This window comes from Cervus canadensis, chromosome 6 (genome assembly GCF_019320065.1).
Source record: "Cervus canadensis isolate Bull #8, Minnesota chromosome 6, ASM1932006v1, whole genome shotgun sequence".
Classification (NCBI taxonomy): Eukaryota; Metazoa; Chordata; class Mammalia; order Artiodactyla; family Cervidae; genus Cervus; species Cervus canadensis.
The window spans coordinates 40,380,404-40,397,578 of record NC_057391.1 but is presented as its reverse complement, the minus strand read 5'-3'; the positions used below and the strand labels follow the sequence as shown (position 1 = coordinate 40,397,578).

At 41.0% G+C, this 17,175-nt stretch overlaps 1 protein-coding gene across 1 annotated transcript in view; it reads left to right on the top strand.

Moving 5' to 3' along the window:
• PYGL (glycogen phosphorylase L) overlaps positions 1-17,175 on the top strand; it is a 51,385-nt gene that overhangs the window by 5,792 nt on the left and 28,418 nt on the right. Inside the window, exons 3-7 of the mRNA XM_043471652.1 lie at positions 2,860-2,938; positions 4,597-4,700; positions 12,313-12,444; positions 15,803-15,914; positions 16,436-16,518. Of these exons, the coding sequence (XP_043327587.1) occupies positions 2,860-2,938; positions 4,597-4,700; positions 12,313-12,444; positions 15,803-15,914; positions 16,436-16,518 (510 nt within the window). The remainder of the gene's footprint in view (positions 1-2,859; positions 2,939-4,596; positions 4,701-12,312; positions 12,445-15,802; positions 15,915-16,435; positions 16,519-17,175) is intronic.

The following is a 17,175-nucleotide window of genomic DNA, read 5'->3' as shown; positions in this document are numbered from 1 at the left end:
GCTGTCAGAATCACAGGCTTTTCTTTGGACTCCTATCTACTTTTAAAAAATGATAAAAATTTGACTGTTGCATGTGTATCAAGACATTATCTGAAATTAATAAGCTTTTAAAATTCTGTTGTCATACTTTCTCTATTGCTTCATGAGATGTAAAAATACACTTCCTCTTCAAATGAGAAGCTTGAGGTCTTGAACCTGATGTGCTAATTTGTTTGATATTTAACTGGTCCTCTCCTGACCTTTAAGCATATTCATACCAAAAATAGTCATTAACCTTTCTGATGTGGTTGATGGGAGGACTGTGTATTTGCAAAGACACACTCTAGATGAGAGACTGTTTAAATTGCTTTTGTCCTGGCATGGGGTTGTTGTCCCCTCATGTGGACAGCTGCTTGTCACTAGGGCTGGTTTCCTTCATGTGGGTTTAGCAGAGGATTCCGGGTCAAAGAACAATTGCAGCTCCTCTCTGCTTCCCTTTTCTTTGCTTCCCTTGATATCAGCTGAAAAAATATACTTCCTTTGGACCAGAATTGAACCAGGTGAGATGAAGTAACTCCTTGCTCAAGGAGTGCAGCCTACTCTAGACTCAGATGTTTAAGAATGTTACAAATCCTAAGCACTAGTATTAGCAGTTGGTGTCACAGGGACCCCAGTACTCTAGTAAATCAGGAGCAAATTTGAAAGCCCTTTTAACAATGAATAGAGGCAGATCCATTTTTGAACTCTTAGAAGATGCAGTTATCAAGACTTGTACCAGAAAGCAACTTTTGATATAAAGATAGGAATCCAAATTGGTAACCAGCCCCATGGCAACTGGGACATCCACGTTAAGCATGCATTTTTAAATGTGTATATTATGTTTCCATGTAAAACAATATCTAATTTCATGGATTGCATCACTTTCAGATAAGATTGCAATCATTTCAGAACAGACCATCATTAGCCAGGCATGGGCTAGATTATTATCTAGTCAGCAGAGGACAGGTCTTTTTCATCAGTTTCCTCATGGTAAGATGAGCTGTCCAAAGTGATCTCTGCTACTGCTGCTGCTAAGTCGCTTCAGTCGTGTCCGACTCTGTGCAACCCCATAGATGGCAGCCCACCAGGCTGCCCCGTCCCTGGGATTCTCCAGGCAAGAACACTGGAGTGGTTTGCCATTTCCTTCTCCAATGCATGAAAGTGAAAAGTGAAAGTGAAGTCACTCACTCATGACCGACTCTTAGCAACCCCATGGACTGCAGCCTACCAGGCTGCTCCATCCATGGGATTTTCCAGGCAAGAGTGAAAAGTGATCTCTAGGGCTACACAATTTTGATATGAGTCCATACTGCTGCTAGTGGCCTCTGGCTGTGTTGGTTCTAATGCTTGAGGGCAAAGAACTGACTGTCAACCAATTCCATCCATCCCCAAGGTTATAGATGCTCCTCAGCCTCTCACAGTCTCTCTCTTTCTTTTTTTAATTGAATATAGTTAATTTACAATGTTGTGTTAGTTCCAAGTGTACAATATATATATATTCAGTTCAGTTGCTCAGTCATGTCCAACTCTTTGAGAGCCCATGGACTGCAGCACATCAGGCCTCCCTGTCCATCACCAACTCCCAGAGCTTGCTCAAACTCATGTCCATCGAGTCGATGATGCCATCCAATCATATCATCCTCTGTCGCCCCCCTCTTTTTAGATTCTTTTCCATTATAGGCTATTACAAGATATTGAGTATAGTTCCCTGTGCTATGCAGTAGGTCCTTGTTGTTCACCTATTTTATATATAGCAGAGTGTGCCTATGTTAATCCCAAACTCCTAACTTATCTCCCCTGCGACTGTTCCCCTACAGCCTGTTATCTACCCCAGAGAGAAGTAGAGGATTTTAGGCCCATCCCAGCTGGCCCACAGGACTGAGATTTCCCTGACTGCTGTCTGGCCCCAGATCTTACAGGCAGTGACTCCCTAACTGGTTTTGGGTTGACAACCTTTGACCTCAGTGAGTAAATACATTGTGGTCATGAAACGATGAACTTTAGTCCATCCCAGAGAATCTGACCTCATATCTTTCGGTAATTTTCTAATTTAGTCCAGTTAGTGTGGACTTGGTACTAGACTATTTCTGAGGTTTTACCCTGACAACAAAAAAATAACTTTAAGAAATAGTAATAGCCAATATTTATTGAGGAATATCTACCCAGGAATCATTCTGAGTGCTTTGTTTGTATAATCTCATTTAATTCACAGTCCTAAATGAAATAGATACTATTGTCATTGTTTTATTTTAGTCACTAAGTTGTGTCCAACTCTTTGCAACCCCGTGGACTGCAGCCCGCCAGGCTCCTCTGTCCATGGAATTTCTCAGGCAAAAATACTAGAGTGGGTTGCTATTTCCTTCTCCAATAGATACTATTATCCTCATTTTATTTTAATTTCTTTTTAGTTTTATTATTTTTCTTTTGGTTGTATGGCACAGTTTGCAGGATCTTAGTTCCCCCACCAGAGATTGAACCTGGGCCCCTGGCAATAGAAGCATAGAGTCTTAACCACTGGACTGCTCCCATGTCATTTTTAAACAGGAGATAAAAGTCATAGTGAGATTTAGTACCTTGCCCAGGGTCATGTAACTAATAAATAACAGAGTCGCAATGGATATTTAGAGTCCAATCTGCTGCTGTGCCCTCACGGACAGTCTGCATCTTCAGTCATCAGCATCTGCAGGGGTTATCTGATGTCAGTTCTAGCACTGAGGGACCTGGAAGGATTGAGTTCACAGATGAACCTAGATGCCCAACCCAAAGCTTTAGGAAATGATTGCTCTCTCTGAAGTGTCCTGTTTGTATCCACGTTCAATGTTGTTTTCCTCTCATCCCCAGCTTGGACTGGATATGGAGGAGTTAGAAGAAATTGAAGAAGATGCTGGGCTTGGCAATGGTGGTCTTGGGAGGCTTGCTGGTAAGCGACATCGTGAATGTGCTGTGTTGTCTGGCTATTGACACCTTCTCAGATGCCACGCACAACTATTCCTATAGAACCAGCAGACTGTCTAGGAGAAGTGCAATGTGTGACCTAGTAGTAGATGTATTTGTTTTTGGCTCTGCACTGTGGTTTGACCAGTTCTAGACAGACAGTAGAGAAAGGAACTTGAACAAAAGAGACATTGCTTAAAAAGTTTGGAGACATTGCTTCAAACCCCAAAGCTAACCAGATGCTTCCTGTGCCCTGAAGGGTTTCCACAGTGGCCCCTTCACTTCACTGTTCACAACTGCTCAACTCACATACTTGTGTGGTAGGACCTAAGTTGTTTGGCCATTGTGTTATCATCTTGTGCGTTTGACAGTTTGCTCTTTGATTGACTAGTAGGCAGTGATACACTTGTTATACTGTGTTCGATTTAATTAATGAATATCCTTTTTTGTATGGATTCAGTTTGAGTTTTTAATCCAGAAATTATTTTTCAACAAATATAGAGGAAAATATTAAAAATATAATACCGATACCATTAAATTAAAAATATGCATCCTGGACTTCCCTGGTGGTCCAGTGGTTAGGAATTTGCCTGCCAATACAAGGGACACAGGTTTGATTCCTGGTCCGGGAAGATGCTATGCACCATGAGGCAACCAAGCCTGTGTACAACTACTGAGCCTGCTCTCTGGGACCCTTGTGCCACAAGAGAAGCCACTGCAATGAGAAGCCTTGTGCACTATAACTAGAGAGTAGCCCCTGCCTACCACAACTAGAGAAAGCCTGAGTGCAGCAACAGAACCAAAAATAAAATAAATTTTAAAAAAATTCAGCCAACAAGGCCGTGTACTATCACAGAACAACTCTAGAGGTTGGCTATTCCAAGGTTTATTTATTCAGCAGCACAGTTCAGTCAGGACTCTGCATCTCTGTGGTTCTTTTGACTTTTCATGGAAAAAAAACAGCAGCAGTAAGGAAAATCTTTAACTGTACCCAGCAGACCTCCTAGCAGCTCTCCCTGGATAGAATGATGCATCGTATGCTCAGGCCAAAACCAAAACTGGTGAAGGACATAGAATTACCATGATTAGCCTAGAAGTTTAGTCAAGCAACATTCACTTCCAGGACCAGCCTCCCTGAAGCATAACCTGGTATGTGAACAACACTGGAATTCTACTAGCCAGAAAGAGAGTCTGCCACAGATGTCCCAGTCGGTCAGATAGGTCACATGTAAATTATACATGTCTTTTCAAGCAAGGGGACATGGAGACAGATTTCCCTAGAAAGGGCAGTGCAAGGGACAGGCACAATAAAGGACATGTCTAACACAGACCAGTTTCCTTCTCTATTCTCAAATGGAATGCCAAGTACATAGTAGTAGTTTCTAGATAGTGAGATAATAAATGATGTTTTCTTCTTTATGCATTTTTGTATTTTCTAACTTTTCTATGGTATTTATTTTATTATAATCAGGGAAAATGTGACTTTAAAAAATTAATACTCACTGTGCAGCAGTCTCTGTGTTTTGAAATACAAATATGGTTTCTCATAAAAAAATGTTTTGTGGCTGCCATGTTTTTTAGAGAAAGACAAATTTTTACTTACCTTGATAACTCTGTCTTTTGCTTGTGCTCGGTTTAATTTAGCCTGCTTCCTGGATTCCATGGCAACTCTGGGGCTTGCAGCCTATGGATATGGCATCCGATATGAATATGGAATCTTCAATCAGAAGATTCGAGATGGATGGCAGGTATGTGACTCATATTTTTTAATTTTGTCATTTAAATTTTGCCCTGATGATGTTCTGGATGATTTATAATTTACAGAATTTAACAGAGGGCGTTACTAATTTCTGTGGCATTTGATTGACATCTGTGAATTCTGTCAGTCTTCCCACTTTGCGATGTAAGCTCCCTGAGAGCAGAGGGCCTGCCAGCATCACCAGTATCATTCACCAGCAGATCCAGAGCAGCTTTTACAGTGCCAGACTCATAAGGATGCCATGAAGAGACTTATCACTGAGTGCCTGAAGGCAGACCATCTGTAATGGGCAGTGTCCTATCTCTGCAGCATGCAAAATGGAGGAGCATGTCTTTTGACTCATGATCTTTCCCAATAGCCCTTCATGGTAGGAAGCATGTCACCATTTTTGTAGGTGAGAAAACTGAGGCCCTTAAGAGGTGAAGTCACCTCAGATCACAGTGTTGGTAAGTCTGCATCCCCAGTTTTCCCAGTCACAATCAGTACTCTTTTCTACAGAGTCTTGCTCTCCTTAATATGCCTTTGTTGTTCAGTTGCTCAGTTGTGTCAAACTCTTTGTGACACCATGGACTGCAGCATGCCAGGCTTTCCTGTCCTACACTATCTCCCGGAGGTTGCTCAAACTCACATCTTAATATGCCTATCTTATAAGATATATAAATTCAGTGTTCTGCTTTTTTTTTATATATAAGATAATAGCAGGCAGCCTTGTTAACTATTATACCAAATAAATCTGGCACATATTTAATATGTGTAATTATAGTGCTCCATAGAAATTTGCACAAATAGTAATTAATCCATATAAATGACTCTCATTTTATTTTCGTATAACCAAACCAGATTCTTAAGTATTTGTTTCTCTTTATCTTTGATAATCCTTTGAGCTACAGTCATGTAGCTGTCCATGCACGGACAGTTCTCTTTGATGTTAAATGTGATTTAGTCTTTCTCTTCTCCCTATCTTTGTCTCATACCCATACCCCAAAGATACTGGATTTTCAGAAAAGCCTGACCTCTCTGAGCCCTTGTCACACTTGTAAGAGTCAGTCCAAAGGCAGCACACTCAGGCACTGGGTTGGGGGACCTAGGCTAGAGCTAATCCCCGGGGAGGGGAAGGATGAGAAGCTGAGTGGCGTCACCATCTGCTTTCTCCTCCCTCAGTATTTGGACACTTTCTGGGCCAAGGAGAGTAGGTACTGAAAGATTTGATTTGATGAGAGGTTGCATCAAGGAAAGTCCCAGGAGGAGAATATTGAGAACCTATTGAAAGACAAGCTTCCAAATTTTGTTAAGGACCAGTGTAGCTTCAGGGTCTTCCCTGGTGGTTCAGTTGGTAAAGAATCTGCTTGCTATGCAAGAGACTGCCTGCAATGCAGAAGACCTGAGTTCGATCCCTGGAGAAGGAAGTGGCAAACCACTCCAATATCCGTACCTTGGAAACGCCATGGACAGAAGAGCCTGGTGGGCTATAGTCCCTGGGGTTGCAAGGGTCGGACACAACTTAACGGCTAAACCACCACCACCAATATATCTTCAGCTACTCCTAAACCAATTAAGAGGCAGTATTGGGTAGGAAAAACATTTGAGCTCTAATTTGAGGTCTCATTTCTAATTTGAGGCCTAACTGCAACTCATTACCCTTATGAGTTATGCTGCCTTGATTAGGTTACCTAACTTCTCTGAACCTGGGTTTTCTTGTCTGCAAAATGGAGATGCCACCTTCCCGAAATTATGATAAAAATATGTAAAATGTCTGGCACACAAGTAGGTACTCAAGAATGTTAATTTTTCCTAATAAAAGGAGGATACTTTAACAAATTGTGGCATTGTGTAATATATTAATTCCCTGATGGCTCAGACGGTAAAGCGTCTGTCTCCAGTGCTGGAGACCCAGGTTCAATCCCTGGGTCAGGAAGATCCCCTGGAGAAGGAAATGGCAACCCACTCCAGTACTCTTGCCTGGAAAATCCCACGGACAGAGGAGCCTGGTAGGCTACAGTCCATGGGGTTGCAAAGAGTTGGATATGACTGAGCGAATTTACTTACTTACTTATAATATATTAATATAGCCATTGATATCATGTTTTTGATTAATTATAGTAAAATGGGAAATTGTTTATGTTAGTTGAAAAAAAGGGATATAGGATCATGTGAATAGTATGACCTATACAAAGGAAGCAAAAAAGATAAAATGCTAGGGGAAAAAAAGTATGTATATATATCTATATCTCAAAGGTACAATAGTAATTAATTATCTCTGGGAGATAGGATTATGTGTGACTTTGACTATCTTTTTATTCTTCTACATTACTCATAGTCTGTAAGAAATGTGTATTTTATAATCGTAAAAAGTTATAAAAATAATTGGCTGCCTTCTACAATGAAGAAATCTAGGGTTACATGGTAAGAAGCCTAGCTTGGCAGGCATGTCCAGCAGGACCAAGATTTTAACACATCATAACCAAGCAATACATGGTATCCATTCTGTCTTTGTATCCTGTGTGATACTCATTATACCTCAAAATGTTTAAGGATTTTATTTTTTACTTTTCTTTTTAAATTGAAAGATTTAAAGATATCTTTTTAAATTCAGCTGCTCAATCTCAAGAAAATTCTTTCAAGTGCATTTTCCCCAAAGTCTTATGAAAGGCCACTCTGTTATTCACACCTTTGACATTTGCTGCCTTTAAATGTCCTTATTCCAGGAAACCATCTCTTCTCTCCTGTGAGAATCAAGAAGTATATATCTCCAGTGTTTTAAGGGAAAAAGAAAAGATGGCTTTGGCTAGTCTCCAAAGCGAGCTTCACTATCCTTCATCACTTCTTTTGTTATAACTTGAAATTGAGTGAGAAAGACACCTAATTTTATCTACCATAGCCATTGCTCACTGGGATGGGATTTTAAAGAGCACAGATAAAATAGATCATACCATAAAAAAGAAACTGTTTCCATTTAAATATATATATATATTTCAGGAAAGCAACATGCTTTTTCAGCGCATGGTCACTCCCCTACTCACATCAGCTACAGGGTTGCTCTTACCATAGAAAAGGCTGATGAAAATTGCACAGGCTAGGAAGATTTTTAAAGGGTGATGGACTTTCAGTTTTTGAAGGCTCTCTTCAAGGAAGATTTGGAGTAACAAAGTGTTCTTTGTGAACTCCACCCTGCCCTCAAGGAAAATAATTTTATTGCTAAAATGCTTGACCTACCTTGAACTCTACTGGGGATCATAGAAACCTTATCAGGAATAGTTCTCTGAAAATGACTGGACACTGGGAGGAAAAGAGGGAAAGACAGTTGGGACAGCCTCGCATTAAAGTTTAACAGTCAAATGCTAAAGTTCTGTGTGGAAAAATATGCTGGCAGGAGAAATCTCAGAGTTGAATCGAGCCATCTGCTGGAACCTTCTGTCTCTTGGAGCCTGTGCCCAGCCTGCTCTGACTAGCCATGCACAACTCACATTACCCAGCAAGCTGCTTGTGGCCATTGTTGAGTTCTTGGTGTTCCCCAGAATCGTTTTTCAATGATTGATATCATCAGACAGCAAAGTTTGTTGACACCACCTGATTTTTACTCACTGGTTCTTCATGTCCTGTGTAGCCACCAGTTGAGAGGAAAAGCATTTCTTAGTATTCAATCTCTGACTGAGACCCTGAGCTGACCTCTGCTTCCATGCTGGCTGGAATAGAGTCCATTGAGTAATTTCTGTAGGAAGATGCCAGATCCAGCTGCCACACACTCGCCACCCCTACCCAGAGGGGCACTTTGCTCCTCACTCCAAGTCTTCTGCTTGCTTTGTCTCAGCTCCTTTTCATCTGGGATGTTCAGATCCAAACAGCGCACTTGGATATAAATGAAAGCTCTCCTCCCATCTGGCCCCTGCTCTTCATATGGCTCCGCAAGCTGGGGCATTCAGGGATCACTGGCTACATGGAAATCTAAATTTACAGCCTAATTTGCTAGAAGGAAGCAGGATAGAGGGGAGGTTTATCACCACCCCACAGCCTCTGTGGATTGGGTGGGGGGCAGTTCTCTCTTTCTCCTCTGATCTGCTTAGACCAGCTGGTGTTTATGAAATATCTATGCTTCAATTTACCTTAAAAACAAGCTTTGTATAATCGAGGGAATTATTGACAGATTCCTTGCCAAAATCGAGAAGAGAATCAGTAAAGAAGAGCAAGCTAGGAGTTCTATTCTCCTACAGAATGTGTTAAGTAACCCAGTGGAATTAAAATCAGCCATTATTTGGTGCGGAAAAATCAGACCAACCCTGGATTGCATTGAGAGTGACTTGTTGACTAGTCAGTCCCTTATCAATTAACAGCGTGTCCTCAAAAGAGCAAATGTGGCCTCTGACTTGCACGGGAGGCTGGAAGGGCCCGGTGGTGGGAAGCCCGGAGTTCAGTTTCTCTTCTATGGGCATTTCATTCTGCTTGAGGGGAGAACAGTCTGATTGTGCTGCATTTATCAGCAGAAAATATGTTGTCCCCTTAACCTGTGCACATTTTTTGAGAGGAAAGCTCTTTCTGCCTCACTGTCCTCCTGGTTCATGTACAACCTGAAGCTGTATATTAACAACAGTCCTGCATGCTGAAATGAGGCATCTAGGCCCAAAGGTTCATTCCTGTTACAGAAAGCAGTATTCACATTGATCACTATTTGAAACCCAGAACCTGCCCCCTTGCCTAAGTGCAGCACGAAGTGTTTTGCAATTAAGGATGCTTGATGCTTTGTGGATATTCTCATTTATTTTTCATCAAGTTTCTCATTATTAATATGAGTTAGTGGGCTCTAACTTTACCAATTTCTTATCAACTGATAAAAATTCAGTCCTTTCCTTGTTAAATTTTCATTGTCTTTTTTGTTGTTCTCTCTGTGACGGGGATAGCGGAAGTCTCAGATCTGAATTATAGTTCCTGACTTTGTATCACCGTGCAGCTCCCGACTGCACCATGTACCCAGTGTCTTCATGTTAAGATGCAGATTTTTAAATGCAAATTTTGGGACCCCCTCCCCATACTGCCTGAGACTCTGCATTTGAACAGGATGCATTTTACTGATTAGCTCACATCTAGGTCCAGCGTTCCCTAGGCTTCCTCCTCCATCTGCTACATTCTCCTGTCTCCAGCAGCTCTCTAACTCCAGACTTTCTATCTAAAGATGTTGTTTCTGTGAGTCCCCTCTTCATTCATCATGTTGCTGGTAGTTCCTGTTAATGGGCAGCTTACTGGCATTCCCAATATAAAGTCGTGATCAGTGTTTGAATAAATGGATATGTGTTAGCTTGTCTCTCTGTTGACATTAATGTTTTGTCTAATATCTCAAAAGTTAGCTGTGTTTGTTCACTTCTCTCCACACTGCCTGGGGCAGACACTGAACTCATATGTAGGTGATCATGAAGCATCCAGCATTGTGTAATAATTCATAATTAATATCTCTTTAAACTAAAGCTGAGTTTTCTATGAGGGAAGGGTGAGGAAACAAATAGGTAAAATAACCATATTTGGGATAATCTCATTGACAAGAGAACTTTGTATTAAAAAACCTTAACCTTCCCTTCTTGCCAGAACACAATTCCATCTTTTAGTATACATATAATATTTTAAAGTTTTCACTAATAATAACTTTAAAAATGTACCCCCCTCCCACCGTGTGTTTTGTCCTTGTTTTGGTATTTTTATGTTTCTTTATAGAAAACAAAATTTATTTGATGTCCAGGATGCCCTAAATACAAATTCTGATTTTAAAAATTGTATAAGAAATATTTTATTATAAACTGATGTAACTGCATGGGGATACATTGAAATTATCAATAAAATAAATTCCTTACCTTGTTAGTATGTGTTATTTTCTAAATGAACTATAAGTAATAGTTCATTATCAGATCAAAATTACATGAGGATTAAATTAAACAGACTACAAAATGTAATGGTGTTCTGTTGGTGGGTATATAATTTGATGCAGCCACTATGGGACCCAATGGACAATCCTTAAAAAACTAATAATAGAACTACCATATGTTCTAGCAATTCCATTCATGGGCATATATCTGGAAAAAATGAAAACACTAATTCAAAAACATAGATGCACCCCAATGTTCATAGCAGCACTGTTTACGATTGTCAAGACATGGAAGCAACCCAAGTGCCCATCAACAGATGAACAGATAAAGATATGGTATATATGTGCCATGAAATATTACTCAGCCATAAAAAAGAAATGCTGCCACTTGCAGTATCATGGGTGGATGTGGAGAATATTATGCTTATTATGCTTAGTGAAATAGGCCACACAGAGAAAGACAAATACAATATGTTATCACTTATATGTGGAATCTAAAAAATAATACAAATGAATACATATGCAGAATAGAGTCACAGATATAGAAAACAAATTTGTTGTTACCAAATGGGAGAAGGAAGAGGGAAGCAACAAATTAGGGGTATGGGATTAACAAACTACTATGTATAAAACAGATAAGCAACAAGGATACACTGTATAGCACAGGAAATTATACCTCTTATCTTATAATAACCTATCATGGAATATAATCTGCAAAAGTATTGTCACTATGCTGAACACCTGGAACTGACACAATATTGTAAGTCAACTATACTTCAATTTTTAAAAATGGAAAAAATAGTTATCATGTTCTGTACCTATACTGAAATAAGCTTTACTAGGGGAGCTTTCTCCGAGTAGCTTTTCTCCACTGATGCTGTGCTTTCTAGGCACAAAGCTCTTGACAGAACATCATGATGTAGGACCCATCAGGTCCAGGTATCCAACAGTGAACACCACTGGAGGCCGCTCTTTCCCTCAAGCTAGACAGTTGGCTTCCCAGATGTTAAGGCACAGGCTTTAGAACCCACAGTTCAGTTCTGTCACTCAGTTGGGTCCAGCTCTTTGTGACCCCATGGACTGCAGCACCACAGGCTTCCCTGTCCATCACCAACTCCTGGAGCTTGTTCAGACTCGTGTCCATCGAGTCGGTGATGCCATCCAACCATCTCATCCTCTGTCATCTCCTCTTCTTGCCTTCAATCTTTCCCAGCATCAGGGTCTTTTCCAGTGGGTCGGTTCTTCACATCAGGTGGCCAAAGTATTGGAGCTTCAGCATCAGCCCTTCCAATGAATATTCAGGATTAATTTCCTTTAGGACTGACTGGTTTGATCTCCTTGAATTCCAAGGGACTCTCAAGAGTCTTCTCCAACACCACAGTTCAAAAGCATCAAATTCTTCAATTGATGAACCCACAGACCTACCATCAAATCTTATCTGCATCATTCACTGTCCATGCAACTTTGAGCAATTATAGTTCCCTTTAAAAAGGGAGAAGTTGTTAAGTTCCCTCCTACAGGATTGCTATGAGGATTAAACACAGTAATATATATGAAACATTTAGAGCAATATTACCAAGTATTGTTGATTTAGGCTGTATGATAATAAAGATGAATTGAGGTTGACAGAACCAACATCTTTCTTGCCAAAGCAGTACTGAGTTGATCCAGTCAAAAATATTTTTGATTTGATATAATTGAAGGGTTAGGTCCACATCTCCTGAAAAACAAATTATAAGCCATGTCCTTTTTGCAGATAGAAGAGGCAGATGATTGGCTGAGGCATGGAAACCCCTGGGAGAAGGCCCGCCCTGAGTTCATGCTGCCTGTTCACTTCTATGGAAGAGTAGAGAACACGGAGGCCGGGACCAAATGGATCGACACCCAGGTATTTCAAGTGCCCTCATACTGAGCATTGTATAGAGGACAACACAGTCTGATGTGTATATGGTATTCAGTATAGTGTATTGTATATTGAATACCAATGTATTTTTATAAATAAATGTGTTACTTCTCTGAGTGGAACCCACTCATTTTGGAGACCAGGGTGCTGCGGTCAAGAGAGAAGTGACTTCCCTAAGGTCAAGTGACTTACCAGGGTCATTTCGTCATCTACTTTATCAGAGGTTAATCAATTCTATAATCCCAGCATGCTTAGCTCTCTAGTTTTATATACCATTGTTGAAACCAAGAGTAAATAAAGTTAAATGTCATTCCTCACACCACTGCCATATGTACATTGACTTGTAAATTCTAAGGGGTAAATATTTTAAAATTGAAGTATTTATTCAACAGATTACCAAAATTCTTCATTACAAAGTCAAGAAAAACAACGCAAACTATTGCAAAATACATGCTGTTGTTATGTGCCGGATCACTGCTAGAGAAATAATGCTCGTGTCAACCCAAGTGTACTTAATTCCTGGACGTGTATTTATCCTGCCCCTGGCGCATGGGCAGGCAGGGGCAGATCCTGCCCCAGCCCCGGCATTCCCTGCATGCCAATTGCAGGAGACATAAGAGGCTCAGGTTTCTAGTGTGATCCCTGGGTCAAGAAGATCCCCTGGAGGAGGAAATGGCAACCTATTCCAATATTCTTGCCTGGAGAATCCCATGGACAGAGGAGCCTGGCAGGCTACGGTTCATAGAGTCACAAAGAGTCAAACACAGCTGAAGCAACTTAGCATGCACACACGCAGAGCAGAGTGTTACCCTGTTACTGAACAATTTATTTTTCAGCCCCTCCAGTGGGGGAGCTGTGCTTTGCTGTCCTCATACTTCCTGATAAAAAACCCCTAAGAACTGTTGGACTGCATTGTCCAGTCAGGAGGCTTCACTTGAGATACTTGTTTATTAAATACAGTCTTAAGCCAGAAAAGATGTCTCATTGGCCATTCTTTAAAAGCTTAAAGAAAGTGGTAAAGACCGGGAAAATGTTCTTTGTCATGTAGCAAAATCGGGGGCAAAATTCAGTCTTGTAATGCTACATTCACTTGGTTTGTGGACTAATCTTCATAAATAAATGCTTCATTTTATCTTAGAAGAATCAAGACCCATGTTATAGCAGACTTTTAAACTAATGCTTTATCCTGCTAATCCATGCATAGCTAGTCACAGTTCAGAAAAGTAAAACTTTTTTTAAAAAGTCTTTTTTTTTTGCAGTTTATGAAGTAATGGATTAGAAGCTAAAATAGGTCATTGTATATAATGATATAAGGAATAAATTAATACGGTGATTTCAAGACATTTCCTTATATCTCCTCCACTTCTATTTTGGTTAATAATAGACCACAGTCTGAGTTACAGTTGCTTACAAATATGATCAGGAAAACTGCAACAAATCAATTGCTAATATGCCCAAAGAATTCTCACATGTTTTGAGTATTAAACTAGCAAGTATTTGATGTCTAAAACTTCCAGAGGCTTCTGATCCATTTAAATGTATGCAGTTTACACATTCAATCCTGGAAGTATTCTGTTTACTCCATAGGTCCCACTGATAACCTTATGATGACCTGATGATGTATTTACAAAATACATCATCTAGACAGTTTCATGATATATCTAGAAATTCAACTGGGGAGAGTGTATTTTTCTGTGCCCACAAAGGCAAGGTTATGGGGCAGATGTAATAAAGAGTGAGCTCACCCTACCCATGCAGACCTTTATGGATTGATGCTATTGCCTGATCAGCCCCCAGATTTGTAACTGGGAGGTCAGAAAGCGTGAGGTCAGACCTGGTGTGTGCCTCTTGTGAGGGCTTCCGTAAATTGAATTGTCTGTGTCATTATTGTGTCAGTTCAGGTCCTCAGGGGAGCAGACGGCAGGGAGAATTAGAAGTGCAAGTAACCTATTGCGGAAATGCTATGAAAGCTTAGGGGGAAGGGGACAGGAGGAGGGGGGAAGTTGTTCAGACTGCAGCACAGGTGTGACACCTGTGAAGAGAGAGGGAAAGAAGGATTTCTCAGGAAGAGCCTCACGCTGCACCACAGCTCTGAGCAAGTGCCCAGGCTCGTGAGGGGAGTCCCGGCTCTCATGCTCCCACCACCGCGAGAGCATCCCAGAGAAGGTACAGCCTGGTGTCAGCTCCGAGGTGGTGATTTCTCCCCGAAGTTCTCTAAAGGGACTTGCGAGCCATGTGCTTCCCCAGCTGCCTCAGTTATGCTTCCAGGGTCAGAAAGATGAGTCATCTCAGTCCCACTCTGTAAATGACTTCCTGATTGATCACAACTTGCTTTAAGAATCTCCAGAGGCCTTAATTTCCTAGTGAAGATATTCAAGTCAGTGTGATTTGTTACTCTATGATTATGATGTTCATGAAAGCATGACTGAATGTATGTCATTGATATAGGCTATAGTCCTTCATTCGTTTATAATTCAGCAGACCAAATTAAAGAGATCTGTGGTTAGGTTTCAACACTACCACTTGTCTGTGACCTTGGGTAGGTTGCTTCTCAGCCTCATTCCCCTCATATCCGAAATGAGTAAGTTGCACTAAACGATCTCTAGCGTCCACCAATTCAACCAATCTGTCATTCCCCTTCCTTAGAGATTGACTGATGAGGCAGGGAATAGAAGTATCTTTTCTCACAAAAATTTTAAAGTCATGTAAAACACAGTTCATCTTCCTGTTCTCTGTTTCCATGACCATCAAAAATATTGAGCTAAATTTTCCAAAGCTCACCTCTTAGACCCATCTCAGCTTATTATCAGCTGATTTGTTAGATCACTAAAATAACTCTCTTCATGCAACTGTGAAAAACCTAGCATAGCATTTTAAACATCATATGTCATGTTTATCTTTGTACACTTCCTATTCCATTGATTTTTCACCATATTTGAAATCAGATCATTGAATAACCTACATGAAACTTATCCTGATTACTATTCTTAATGGGTACAGATTCACATTTGCTACTTTGCACATCATATTTTATTATTCTTAGAACAATGGCTTGATCTGAAATGTGAAAGATTTACGTCCAGATCAGGGCAAAGGACACAAAGGGAAGTCAACGTGAAACTGATATAGAGGTCCATCTGTCTGGGTCGTTCCAGCCATCCGAATTGTTCCAGTGAGAGAAGGACACTGCAGCCCTGGGAGCCTTGTCTTGGTTTAGGGATCATACGATCTGAGTTGGTGATGGAGCCAGGAAACAAATTCCCATTGCTGTCTCCCAGCTCTGTGCAACCTACATCCTCCTACGTGGGCAACAGTGAGCAGCTGCTTTGGTTTCACCCCACAGGTGGTCCTGGCTCTTCCATATGACACCCCAGTGCCTGGGTATCTGAACAACACCGTCAACACCATGCGCCTCTGGTCTGCTCGGGCGCCCAATGACTTTAACCTCAGAGACTGTGAGTACAGCATGGGCTCATGTGTCTTTAACCTTTTTCTTTACTAATTAGAACCAAAGTGAGCTGAGTTTCTGATATGAACTCTTTAATGACTAAGCATTTTATGGAGCAGGTATGGAGAACACGGTTAAAGCAGTCCTTCAGTCTGACCTTCATAGACCCTCCTGTAAATCAGAGCTTGAAGTTTTGCTGAAATCCTTTTGAATTTTTAGGAATTTTAGGAACCCCACATGGCAGAAGGCCCCCAGCCTCTGGGCCATGGACAAGTACCTTCTATCAGATCAGTAGTGGCATTAGATTAGAAATAAAATCCACACTAAATGTAATGTGCTTAAATCATCCCAAACCATCCCCCTCACCCTAAGTCCATGGAGAAATTGTCTCCCACAAAATCAGTCCCTGGTCCCAAAAAGGTTGGGGTATTCAGCCAGGGTATTCAGCAAGCATCAGGTGAGATCATGGGGGTTCTGAAGACAGTAGCTGGCCTGTCTGTGTATTGATTTTTCTAACATTTCCTTCAGTTAATGTTGGAGACTACATTCAGGCCGTGCTGGACCGGAATCTGGCTGAGAACATCTCCCGGGTCCTCTATCCCAATGATAATGTGAGTGGTCAAGCTGGCTTTCTCAGTGGAAACAGAAGCGACTTATTTCACAAGTGCCTATTCAGCAGCCATAAAGCACATACTTTATAATGGTTTTTTTTTTTCCCATCAATGAGGAATAATCTCCATATCTCATCCTGCATTGTCTAGATTTCCCCTCCTATCCCAGTAAGGAAAACAAATTTGTACAGTTCATGAAATCAGAACTGGTGTTTCACCCATCCCTATTTGGGAGACTCTGTCCGTGTATTTCAAAACAAAACCTGGATATAAAAGATGAGGTGCAGCTGGGATGAAGCACTTCTTCCTTTCCAAACAGGAGTTTCATCCGCAGCATCAGAAGTCCCTGGAGGGGTCCTGCCTATCCTCTACCCCCCATTCATGGGTCTCCTCTGCCCCTTTGCCCCCAGGAGGGGTGGGGGTCATGGACCTCAGAACAGACCCAGGAGCAGACACTTGTTTCTTATGCCAGTGATTTATCTTGTTAAACTTTTTCTTAAAGGTGGTCATTCCTGTTCCTGTTGTTCAGTCACCCTGTCATGTCCGACTCTTTGCAGCCCCGTGGACTGCAGCTCATTCCCAAATTTACACTAAAAATAACTTAGTTTAAAAAAAAAACACTTGGGACTGAATCTCAAATGACTACTATCAATTCTT